Genomic DNA, 13,034 nt, shown 5'->3' on the forward strand with positions numbered 1-13,034 from the left:
AATGGTTAAGTTAGTTTTCAGCGTAAGAGTGCTTAACGGATAATTTTATAATTATTTTTTTTTCGTACTGAGAATATTTTGCTCTGAGATAATAAGGTGATTTAAACATGTTTAAAACGTTTTAAATACTTAAAATATTTGTTTTTCTGAAAAGATACCCTATCTTGCCACAACTGGTTGGATTTAAAAGCGAAGAAAAACAGCGAAGAATTGAAAAATTTTAGAAATCTACAAAAACAACAACTCTAATTGATATTTAAAAAATTCAACATTTTTCTCACAAGACTGCTGTTCCAGATAATATATTATATATTTATATTTGGGCTTTACTATCTCGCCATGTTTAAGGTTTTTCATTGTTTTTTAAGCATTTTTCCTCCAGGTTTTGCAATTTTTTCCTCCAATTATGAAAACCCAAATATTGTTAGTTTCAGAGATTAGACCAAGTTTTACAAAAGTTTCAAATTTGTTCGAAGAACTTTGATATTAAAAAGTTCACGAAGATTGAACTTCCCAACCTAATTGTGAGACAACTTTTTTTCTCAGGGTTCTCTCAGGCACTGCGAAAGTTGCTTCCAAATATGAATGCTCAAATCCTTTCAGTTTTTTTGTCAGGGACATGACGTTTCTTATGGTTTTTCAAAAAAAAACTTTCAGGAAACTTAGATTTAAAAAACTAACGAAATTCGAAATTCCCAACCCGGTAGTTAGGTGCTGTCAGGGTAGTCTCAGGGCTATCAACTTTTCGTCGAAATTTGACTGCTAAAGTCTTTATGGTTTTCAAGATATGACATTATTCAATATTTTTCACACTCCGATTCAAATCGGAGTATAGAATTTTTTTTCGGGTTAACATCTGCTCAGCAGCATCAATTGTTAATTTGTTTCATAATGAAACCAAACTCTTAGCCGTTCCAATCACATTTATTGTTGAGTTAACGATTACGCGTGGGCGAGCAGAGTTTCTGGCTTCGAATCTGAGCAGGACCTGTTTTTTTTAAACGGGAAATATTCCGTTTAAAAAAACTTGTCAGCTTATAATTTGTCTGCTTATGTTTTGTCGGCTTAGTTGCCACATCATAGATATTTTGCTTTGTGCTTTTTTCCTTGTTGTATTTTGTGTTCCCATTTAATCCTGCAATTTATAATTTGGCTAAGACTGATTTCGTATATTTTCTTTTTTTGGTCTTTCTTCGCTTGGAAAATTTTTCGGCCAATGTGATTTCGGATTATTTTTTTAGGTTGCTAACCTAATTTTAGGTCATTCAACAGAACCATAATTAAATTGCACTCAGTAAAACATTTGGGCGTCTTTCAAGCAAAACCTCGGCCAGAATTGCAACGCTGACAAAAAACGGAAAAAAGGTAACAACGATTTTTGTTGTAATAGAAAAAGTGTATCATACAAAGCACGAGCATTTGTCAAAATCCGCCTCTACAAATCGAAGATTGTCTCATTTTTATTTTGTGCATCACCGTGTGTATCAGTCTCGAGAGCCTGAATCAACGAACCTGAAAACTTCCTAAAAGTTGTCATAAAATGGATTAGGCTGATAGCTTATCAAACAAACTACAAGGAATTTATGATGTAAGCCAAATTTCTTTCATTAATATTGTTCATACAACTCGTGAAATTGCTCTAACTGTCGAAATTTTGGACTAAATTTTCTGATCAGATTGACTTACAACTCATCGAAAACAACCGAAATTATCAAAAATGAAAATTAGCCAATCATCTGACCGATGAAATAAGTTTCTACAATCCAAAACAGGATTAAGAACATCAGTCTCTCATAAACATAGTAGTGAGACTGTTGAGTTTTTTTTTGTCATTTATATCACAATTTTTATGCAGCTAGAAACGGTATGCAGCTGGAAATTTGCATGCGAATGTCAACTTTTACGAAACACTTGGAGAATTTATCAAAAAAATTTGGAGAGCCAAACCACAATGTGCCATGGTCTATGTTCCGACTGAAAACTTCTTTAAAAAACTATTAGAAATAATTAACAAAATGTTTATAAACTGATTCTTTAATGGGTAAACTATTGGATTCAGTGTTTGCATGTTTCTAATTTCTCAAAAAGTTTCAGAAACATTATGATTTTCTCAAATTTCACAAAATTTAAAATTGCCATTTCTATAATGAGGCGCTGTCAGATTACTCTCAAGGTTTGCGAATTTTGCCTTCTCAAATGGCTGCTCTAAACTTTAATTTTTGCAATAACGTTTTTTTTGTGATTTTGTTTCAAAAGTTTTCAGAAAACTTTAATCATCCCAATGCAACTCAAAGTTCCCATCCCCAATGCTTTTATTTTCGGTATATGAATTTATTAATGATTTTTTCAAAAAATTTTCTTAGTTGCCACATCTTAGAATTTTTCCCGTATGCAGTTTTCATTGTAGTTTCTTTTCAGTTACTCTTGCAGTTTGTAATTCTTTTAACCTTGACTCCGTACTCTAGTGGAGAAAATTAAATGCAAGTTTCAGGTTATTGTTCCGATTATAGTGCGATTTATTGCGTACTTATAACACGCGTAAGATGTTAATCAATGCGTTGATTTACGTTGAAGATGAATCAATTTAATCTTATTATCACAGTACGGTGTAGGCTAAACATCTCCTTAGTATTAAACATAGCGTATGGGTGGATAAAATGAAAAAAAAATCTTGTCAATTATTTTGTCAATACCTTAAGTGCAGTCGGAACTTTCAGGGCTTCGCCCTGATACACGAACAGTCTTGTTACTCTCTAGCAGCCTATTCTACGGACCATTTTGGACAAAATTTTCTTTGAATTTTAACAAAATTCTTACATTCGAGCAAAAGTTTTTTAGGATGCAAAACTCAGTGCAGATGGTGAGTGACAACTGGCATTTTCAGACCCGGAAAAAACTGGTAAGTCCTTGAAACAAAACTTTGATAATTTCATAGAGGGCAACTTTGATCACAGTCTCTTGATCTTTGTAAAAATTTTGTTTAAATTCCACGTGAAAGTTGTCCAAAATCATCCGTGAAAACGCATTTTAGATGCATTGTTTGATTCAATCTTATACTGCTTAGATTTTAATTAACTTGTTTTCCAAAAAAATTTCAGAGAGAAAAACATGAATTTGCGCTTAATTTTGCCGACTAGTGTATATTTTCTTCTTTTTTGCTTAAACAATTTTTGGGCCGAACTGAATTCGGCTTATATTTTTGGGAACCATAATATGCATGCTTTCCTCCGAATCGCACGAAACGTTAAAAATTGCCGAATGGAATTGATAGTTTAATGATTTTCATGACAACAATTTTATTTTCGCTCCATTATTGTTTTTGAGTTTTGGACTTGTGTTTCGCAAATGAAACATTATTCCAGATAACATTTTTAAGTGATTTTTCCGAAAATTTTTCTGTTTTGTTAGTTTATTTTTCTGTCTGCTAATGTGATATGTTTGTGGTATCGCTTCGCCTCTGTGTTGCTTCGCCTCTCAGGTTTCTTTTAATTGGCTTAGGGGTAACGCCTTTGCCTTTGCATCCTAAGGTATGGTTTTGGTTTAGAAAAAGTTGACATCATTCTGTGGGCATTGAGGAACAAAAGTTTCAGAAATATCTGCGGCTCATCAATAATAAGCTGAATGATAATTACTTTCAGATTGTGTTTGTCATCTGTATGTGTCTTTTTGAACTATGTCCGGAAACAACTCTCAAACGCTTCCTGCGAAGGAAAATACTCTTTTCAAAAAGTTGATGGTAAAAGCAGATTTGACAAAATTTTTATTCAAATAATTGGGCTTCATGTTAACTGCTTTTTTTGTCTAGAAATCATGTGAACAGAAGCAATACAAAAATGGGTTGAAACTTGTTAAACAGATTCTTGGAAATCCAAATTGCGCACAACATGGAGGTATGTTCATAAGTAGTCCCCGTCTTTCTTTTCTATTGCGGCCAAGGTTATGTTCATCAGGCTTACTGTTGTTCTAGAAACTATTGCCATGAAAGGTTTGATATTCAGCTGCATTGGCAAAAAGACAGAAGCAAGAGAGCTTGTTAAACAGGGACTATTGTTCAATTTAAAAAGTCACGTTTGCTGGCATGTATCTGGGTTAATTGAGAGATCAGACAGGAATTACGAGAAAGCCATCAAATGCTACATCAATGCCTTAAAATGGGATAAGGTAAAACCTTTTTCATTGAACGCTCGCTCATTTTAACATTGTTTGTTCTCTATGAATTTTTGACACTGAAATGTTTATCTTTAACCAAAAAGTTAAACTTTCGTGTTATAGGAAAATCTACAAATTTTGAGAGATCTGTCGATGCTACAAGTGCACATAAGGGATTTAAATGCCTTCAAAGAGACCAGATATACCCTACTAGGCTTAAGACCAAGTCATCGCGTTAATTGGATTGCATATGCCATTGCCCATCATCTACTGAAAGAGTACGACGTTGCAATCAAACTTCTGGATCAACTCAGAGTTATGGACACGGTTTGTTGGCTTTTTTCTTGGAAAAACATTTTATAAATACCAATGTTTAAGGCAAAAAGGTATGTATGATTTAATCAACAACCAAACTTATCAATTCCAGGAAAGAAACTTCGAGTACAGTGAACTCCTGCTGTATCAAAATACAATCTATCAAGAAGCTGGATATGTGGACGCGGCTCTGAAGCACTTGAACGAAAATAGCGAGCACATAGTTGACAAACTGGCATTGACAGAATATAAATGTGAGTACTGGAAATCAATGAACCAAATGTCTGCTGTATGTTTTCCTCTCGGATAAAAACTCAATGAAATTTTAGTTAAAACGTTTTTTTTTGCAATGATGCGATAACCTCAATCTATATGACCCTTGCGATAAGCGAGGGTGTTGCAACCGGGTTCTAGACTTTTTTCCCGTAAATAACCTTGATCACAGGATGACTCAAATTGGTGTCATCTCTAATTCTCGTATTTCGTCAACTAAGAGACAAATTTTAAGCATATCTGAATTTAAACATGTAAAAACTGTAAAAGCGTTCATTGAAAGTGGAAACTGTTCACTTATTTGGTGGCACTTTGGCTATAATCACGATCAAGCATTGGAAATTTCATAGCATCTGTTTTCTGCTTTGTTTGAAGCTAGCGTTTGTGAATAATCAAGCGTCATATTTTCTAGGTCGCAGATCGACTCCGAGAAGTAGCCGCATTTTTACTAATTTGAGGCTTATTGCTACTTTTTTTAATTGCAATTTATAGAGCTGCTTTTTGTCGTGTTCTCGTTAGTGATTGTGAAGCGAAGCTTCGCCTCTGTGTAAATATCTGCCTTTCTTTTTTTAAAGAATATGTGCCTTTCTTTTTTTCACGTGTGAGAGCAAGTGACTTGTAATCGAGAACTACACTTTTTCCCCTTTACAACTTTTCTGACACTTTATGCTCGCAATGTCTGCTGCTGCTCAGCCATGCTCAATCTCCTAAAAATTCAATTTAAGCTGTTTCTTAGTTCAGTTGAAGTATTAATTAATTGTTTTAATATATATTTTTTTATTTTCGTCTCAACTTGTCCGTTCTTTTTTTCAAGTACACCTCGTATTATCTTGTACGCTTATCAATAATATTCTTTCCAAAGCTTAGGTTTTTAAATAATGATTTAAACAGTTTGTTTTGGTTTGGCAAAAACATGTATTATGAAAGCGTATGGGATATGGTTTTTATTTTTTATTTTTGTTTCTGACTGGATTTTTTGTTTTCAATTTTCTCAAAAAAATTAGTTTTTCTCAAAAACGACTGTTTAGTTTTGCCAAAAGATAGTTTTAATGGAAAGACCGCTCGCTCCCTTGTGTGCCTGCATATACGCCTAGTCTCATAAGTGTTAAAGCAAAAACGTGTTTTTGATTTATTCGACAAACCAAACTTATCAATTTCAGGAAAGAAACTTTTAGTGTAGTGAACTTCTGTTGTGTCAAAATACATTTTATTAAGAAACTGGATATGTGGAGGCTCTGAAGCACCTTCGAAAAAGTCTTTTGGGGGCATTTTTGACCCAAATTTGGATCAATCAAAAGCAGTCTCAAGGAAAGCTCCTCTGCATCAGCTGCTATGTCCATTTTTTCTCAAGAAACATCATGGTTCTCGGAAAAGTCGAATGTGAAATTTTGAAATCAATGGAGATAACTAATTGTGAAAAGCTCCCCTGAATTAGCGGCTATGCCCAAGTTTATCTACCCAAAACGTCATCCTCCTCGAAAATGTCATAATTGTGATTTTCGAACATTTTAAAAGTTTTCTGAGTTTTCGCAAAAACTACCCTCCCAAATCTGAGATTTTGAGTCAAATCGAATAAATAGGTTATTTAAAGTGCCCTTGTAGAAGCGGCTATAACCAAATTTTCAACACAAATGTTATGGACCTCGGAAAAGTCAATATTGTTGTCTCAAAAACTGCCCTCCTTGATTTGAAATTTTGAGTTCAATCAAAAGAATGAGCTGCGAGAAACAAGTACATCAGTGGCTACGCCTAAATTTTTTCAGCACAAAAAGCTTTGGTCCTTGGGAAATTCATTTTTTGGTTTTTTGACTGGTGTTTGTAAACATTTTGACTTTTCTCGAAAACTACCCTCCCAAATCTGAGGTTTGGATTCAATCAAAAGATTGAGCCGTTGGAAGCTCCTAAGCCTATTGTTCAGCGGCTAAGCCTATTGTTTCGCACAAAAAGTTATATCTCAGAAATGTCCGTCTTTGAAACTTTCGAAGCTACTCGAAAACTCTCTCCTAAATTTGACATTTTGGGTGCAATCAAAAGAAAGAGTTGAGAGAAGCTACCCTGGTAAGAGGATCTGTCCAATTGTTTGGTACCAAATGGTTATGAAAAGAGAAAATTCAATGTTTTGATATATTTTTCGAGGTATCTTTTTTTGAAGCTTCGAGTTTTCTCGGAAACAACTCAGCCGAGTATGATATCATGGGTTTAAACTAGGCTATGGTCTGTGGGAAGCCTCCGTTCGTAAACGGCTACTCCTAAAGTTTAAGAAAAATTCCAATTTCTCAAAAACTTCACTCACTTTATTAGAGAAACAACTAAGGTTTTGGGTGAAGACCATTTTTTGATTTTACTCATTTCATCCTGCAGATGTACCTCAAATTTGGCAAAAACCAAACTGGTACTTCCACTTATAGATGAGCACCTTGTGAAATTGTTCTGTTGTTTGTAATTTATCAGCTTTGACGTTGAATACTTTTTTGGTTCATAGGGTTCGGCTTATCTTATATTGGCTTATGCTGCGTAATTTCATGGGCGAAGTTTTAAATTTATTTTGCCCGTTTTAATAGGGATAGATGTAATTTTTCTAATAACTATAATTTCGTTTTCAGACTAATGAGCGCCGACCTAAGGTTTTTGCTTCATTTACCGATCGGTCATTGATTATCAATTCTAGCTAAGGCTGTTCATAAGTCTCATCCGAAACAAAGGTATAATTTTTTTGTAGATTTAGAGTTTTCGAATTTTTTAAAGTAATTTTCTTAGCTTGATATTTCAAAAAATGACTTCTAGCAATTCAAGGTTTAAATTGTATCGCAACTGTTGCGAAGCTCCGATTCTCTGTCAAAATTTGTTTGTTATGTTGGTTATAATTATTATTATTATTATTAAAAGGAGTTTATGTAACGAAGGTTACAAAGGGGTTTCCCCCAGATACAAATTTACAGAAAAACGGCAACCGTTCTTAACACAGTCTTAAGCTAGCTTCCAGGAGCACGAAACTTTCTCATTGTATTTTTCCTTAAAGAAGCACCAGAAAAAACTAATAAGTCTTCCTTCAAGACTAATGGGATTGAAGAAATCTATCGCTGCAGGAAGTTTGTTCACCAGTCGCGGTGCACGACACCAGAAATTGGTATCTCCTTTTGATAGACGAAGAACGCTCAACATTGAATTCAAGTTGATTTTGTCTAAAGTTCATTCTGTATGCCACTGTATGCAACCAGCAATAAGTTTTGACAGCATGAGCAAATCCGTGAGTTGCAAATAAAGCGAAACAGGGAGAAGGTTGAGAAATAACAGACGCTCCTTGTAATTTTCACAATGTGGGAGAATCCACATCGTTACACGCTTCTGAACTGCTTCGAGAATTCTCATTGACCGGACCGAGGCGTGCCAGCAACAACTCGCATACATCATAATGGGCAGCACCATTGTTTTGTATAGATTGAGTTTGCTTTTCACGGAAATGTGAGGGGAATTTCCCTTCATCATGGAGAACACTTTATTTGCTTTACTGCACTTTTCTTCAACATGAGCGTCCCAGTTCAAATTGTCAGCGATATAGAGACCCAAGTCTTTGTGCTCTTGTGCAAAAACGATTGGGGCACCTACAAATTGGCAGTCTTTCAGACTCGATGAGCGCGAGAAAGTCATCGCCACACATTTATCAACATTAAAATTTATCATGTTTAGTAGCGACCAATTGCAAATTAAGGAAAGATCTGTTTCTATCAGCACCTTGTTTGTATTTACAGAAAGAAACTTAGCATCATCAGCACAAAGGTATGGCTCAAAGCACTGTAAAGAATCAGGCAAATCGTTGATAAAAATTAAAAACAAGAGGGGTCCTAACAAGGAGCCTTGCGGCACGCCACTGGCCACAGGTATGGAACTGGAGAACATCCACCGAACTTTTTGCGTTCTTTTGGATAGGTAGCTCTTGAGAAGCTCGAGCAGTTTGCCTCGTACTCCAAAACTGTGCAGTTTAGCAATAAGAATCTGATGATCAACATTATCGAACGCTTTCTCAAAATCTGTATAAATCACTTCAACGTTGTGGCGACGATTCAGGTTTGAATGAACAGCGTCGATAAACCCCAGGAGCTGGGTGATACAAGATCTTCTTTTCCTGAATCCATACTGCTAGGAAAAGAAATTGATTAATTTATCAACTCGAGTTCAGTATCCATTTTTTCGGTTTTTTCTCATGTTTTATATCAGCTTAGCGGCCTAATTTCGAGTTATACCGGCCTATTTTCGACTGATGAGCGAAAGAAAGTTTTCGTCTGATTTTTTGAAGGTAGACTTAATTTTTTTTTTGAATTTTGTGAATTTTGAATTTTATCAAGTTTGTTTTTGGGCTCAACAAGTGTCTGCTGAAGTTTTTTTCGGCGTTGTTCCCTTTTTAAATTTTGTTTCAATTCATGATAAGCATTCAATTGCCTTACTTGGAATGTTTTTCTTAGCAATTTTTTCAACACAAAAGCAATATGAAGATTTGAACATTTCTGAAGATCCTTTTTTACCCTAACCAGGGTGTTACAATCGGGTACCTTACTTTTTTTCCGTAAAAAACTTTGTTCACAGGACTGATATAAAATCATCTCCTGGCGTGGTTCATAATGAAACCAACTTAATTAGTTTCTCCTGCTTACTTAGCCTGGAGTTAACGAATACAACTGGGACGACAAATGTACTGGGTTCAAAATTGACCAGGACCTTGTTTTTTTTTCAAACGGAACCTGTTTTTTGAAGTATACCTGTCGAGCTAATATTTATCTGCTTACGTTTTTTTTCGGCGCAGGTGCCACATCTAAGAATCGTTGATTTTGCTGTGCTCAATTTTCAATGTTGCTTATGTGTTTTGTTATTTTAAATATCCGGCCAAAACTCGATTTGTCGATTCTTTTTTCGGTTTAACAGTTTTCGACTGATTTCATATCGACATAGTGGCCTCTTGTGTTTTAAACAAAAAAAAATTGTGTGCGTGTATGCGTTCTAAAGGGTAGGGGGACGTAAATTTTTTTATGTTGAGATTATTTTCGATTTTTCTTATATAAAGGGTTTCTGCTTAAGTTTTTGCGGCTTTGTTACCGCTTGGTAAGGTTTGCTACGATGCTAATTTTGCCTTTGCTTAGGCAGTTTATGTTTTTTTTCAATGAGATTTGTTTTGCCGAATAATTTAAGTTGATTTTGAGCTGATTGGCTGTCGGCTATAATTCCGTCGGCTCATTTACCGAATGTTTTGGTTCGTACAAATTTCGGATATAATTTATGAGATCGATAAGAATTGGGTCCCAAATTTTCGAATGCCAAAAATTACTCCTAATCGGAACTCTTAAAAATATCTTCAATAAATTTTAACTTGAAAAACTTTTGAGTGTTATTTTTTTTTGTTTATCCTACGGTAACAACGTTTAGTCCTCTTTGATAGTTCTTGATCGCTTGTTGTTTTAATCCTATACTTGTTATATTGAAAGTGGTGTGAAGCTCAGCTTCGCCTCTGTGTTCAAATTCATTTGGTGAAATGAAGACAAAGTACGCTCTTCAGTTCCAAAAGTGGACATACGCAGAAACATGTGTATTATTGTTTTCAAAAATAGAAGTTCTTTCTAGATTCCCCGCGGGATAAAAAAAAGTTACCTGTTGATCCAGACTTCTCAAATTGGGTTAGTTCAACCAAAAAGGTGTCAATCAGTCGAAAGTCTGATAACTCAAAAGAGTTTTACGTAGCTATATTTTACTATTTTATGCTCGGAAGTTCTAAATTTTATGTCTGGCGGCCATGTTTATAGAACTCACGTTCAATGCAATTTTGAACAGAGCACTTATTACTCTTTGTTTTAGTGTCTCTCCACCGACTGAAAGAGGACAAAGCTAACTCGGTGTCCCTGAGTCGCAACCTGTTGATGCGCAATCCCGACAATCCAGTCTACTACAAGAGTCTAATTGAGCTGATGAGAGTGAGTGATGACGAGGAAACATTGGCCGAGTTTTTCTCCCAGATGAAGACACTTTATCCCCGCTACGATACCCCGAAACGACTCGAGTTGCAGTATTTTAAAAACGAACGGTTGGTCAATAGATCGTTGAAGTCTGAGAAAAAAATGTATAATTAATTTTGAGGTAAATTATTTATATCGAGCAAAGCATGCTCATCAAATCCCGTCAAGATATTTCAATCTTTGAAATAGATCAGATCAGCGGCGCAAGAATATAAAAAGGGTTTGAATATTTCGTACTAGGAATTTCTTGTTTCGATTTTGATTCTTTCATTATGGATATTTTTAACCAGATTTTTTGAAAGTAATGCAAAAATGATCATTCGTGTAGATTCGTTTCTGCACTGGACACATATCTGCGAAAGGCATTTGTCAAAGGACTACCAGCACTATTCAGAAGTGTGAAACCTCTTTACGAAGATCCAGAAAAGGTAATTAGTCCATCTTCTCTTTCAGAAGATTCAGTAGAATAATTAGACTGCTGTCATTTGCTTGAGAGTGTAGTTGACTTGGTGTGTTTTTTGTTTATCAGGCTTCGATAATTGGCAGTGTTGTTTTGGGCTACTACAAAACGCTGCAGTCTTCTAGTAAATTTCACGAATCAGATACAAGTAAGTGTAACTTATGCAATTATATTGTTTTTCCATAAAAAATTGATAAGGTTATTAGACACCGCATAGGCCAGCTGATACCCTCAGAAAATGAGTTGACCCTGAGAGATAGTTTTATGTTGAGTTTTCAATGATTGTAGTGAGGATACTTTTAGCGCGGTGTCGCATTTTTGTGTTTTTTTCACGCTCAAATTAGATTTTTTTTGCGGTTAACTTCTTTTTAAGTTCTGTTCAAGAACAGTTACTGCACAAGTAGACAAAGGTACACGCAAATTTAGGCTTTTCTCTCTGAAATGCCTGCTTTCGAGGATGTTTTTGAACAACACTCACTGTGATGTTTTTGAACAACAATTTTTTTAACATAGGCCAAGAGCAAATCATCCAGAGCTGCCCTTTATGGAATTATCAAAATTTGAATTCAAGGAGTTACCAGTTTTTTTTGGGTCCGATAGTGCCAGCTTTCTTCATCTTCACTAAGTTTTTTTTAAAACGCTTGAAGTTGTAAGAAACAGCTGAGTTAAGTATAGTTATCACATTGAAAAATTCAATAATATCGATTAAGTATTTCACATTGCATGAACAACTTATTCGAAAAAGAGTTCACTGCGATGAAAAACTTAGTGCAGGTGGTGAAAAGTGAAAGCTGGCATTTTCAGTCACGGAAAACTTCTTGAAATTCAATTTTAATTGCATATAGGGCAGCTCTGGATCATTTGCTCTTTGTTTATGTAAGATTTTGCTTAACCGCTTTGTGAATGTTGCCCAAAATATCCTTGAAAGCAGGTATTTTAGAGAGAAAAACTTGAGTTTGCGCTTAGTTTTGCGCACTAGTCTAAAAATGTGAACGACTTCTAGTTTTGAATGTAGATTTTATTTTTTAGATTTTTCAGAGCAATAAGTACTAGCATGATGATCTAGTTTTTTCGAACTGGGTCAATTTTAGCGCTAAAGTTCAATCATAATTTGAATTTCAAAGGGATTTGAAGTCATTTTTTTTATATAAAATTTGAAAGTTAATTTTCAAAAAAATTAGTCTATTGATCCAGTTTTTCTTTTGATCCAAAAATAAGTCTCTCTCTGATCATTGTCATTTTTTCAAGTGTCTCTCGGATAGTCACTCAGTAAATTGTATATTTTAGTTTTTATAATTATGAAGTTTGTGTTTTTTGCTTAAATATGGCCGGCCTGGCACTTTGTCGACTTAGTTACTTAATTTTGTCTCGTTAGAAGGAAAAAAATATTTATTGTCATGTTTTCGAGTGACAATCTTTCGTTTTTATTTACCCAAGTATTGTTGGCTCAGTTTCATCTCGGGGAATGATTCTGAATGCTCATTTGACGGCGCTGTTTGTGTCTTTTCCGCTAATTTTGATATTGGAGACAGATATCTGAAATTTTTTCTTGAATTTTTGAACTAAATAATAATTTCTTCGACTTAGTGGCTTCCGGCTCGTCTTCTGTCTGCTAGCTTGCAATACTATGTTAGTGTTGTACCGCAAGTTTATAAATTACTTTTTCTATATGGAGGCGCCGAGCCTCCAGAATTTCTTATATTGATTTATATATTTATTTACAGAAAGAACTTCTTAGATTATTATAGACTCCTTTAGAACGTAAAATTTAGTCTGACTGGCGAAATTACTCAAAAAATGTTTTAAGACTAGTGAACTTAGTGAAGACTCTTATATAG

The 13,034-nt window shown here is 34.8% G+C and overlaps 2 protein-coding genes across 5 annotated transcripts in view; both read left to right on the forward strand.

Moving 5' to 3' along the window:
- LOC134845881 (N-alpha-acetyltransferase 15, NatA auxiliary subunit-like) overlaps positions 1-13,034 on the forward strand; it is a 361,253-nt gene that overhangs the window by 339,545 nt on the left and 8,674 nt on the right. Inside the window, exons 2-9 of the mRNA XM_063862993.1 lie at positions 3,637-3,736; positions 3,806-3,890; positions 3,968-4,161; positions 4,273-4,476; positions 4,577-4,718; positions 10,579-10,804; positions 11,065-11,164; positions 11,266-11,344. Coding sequence (XP_063719063.1) covers positions 3,674-3,736; positions 3,806-3,890; positions 3,968-4,161; positions 4,273-4,476; positions 4,577-4,718; positions 10,579-10,804; positions 11,065-11,164; positions 11,266-11,344 — 1,093 coding nt within the window. The 5' untranslated portion in view covers positions 3,637-3,673. The remainder of the gene's footprint in view (positions 1-3,636; positions 3,737-3,805; positions 3,891-3,967; positions 4,162-4,272; positions 4,477-4,576; positions 4,719-10,578; positions 10,805-11,064; positions 11,165-11,265; positions 11,345-13,034) is intronic.
- LOC134845880 (X-linked retinitis pigmentosa GTPase regulator-like) overlaps positions 1-13,034 on the forward strand; it is a 409,218-nt gene that overhangs the window by 328,904 nt on the left and 67,280 nt on the right. The window lies entirely within an intron of this gene.

Source organism: Symsagittifera roscoffensis, chromosome 5 (assembly GCF_963678635.1).
Source record: "Symsagittifera roscoffensis chromosome 5, txSymRosc1.1, whole genome shotgun sequence".
Classification (NCBI taxonomy): domain Eukaryota; kingdom Metazoa; phylum Xenacoelomorpha; order Acoela; family Convolutidae; genus Symsagittifera; species Symsagittifera roscoffensis.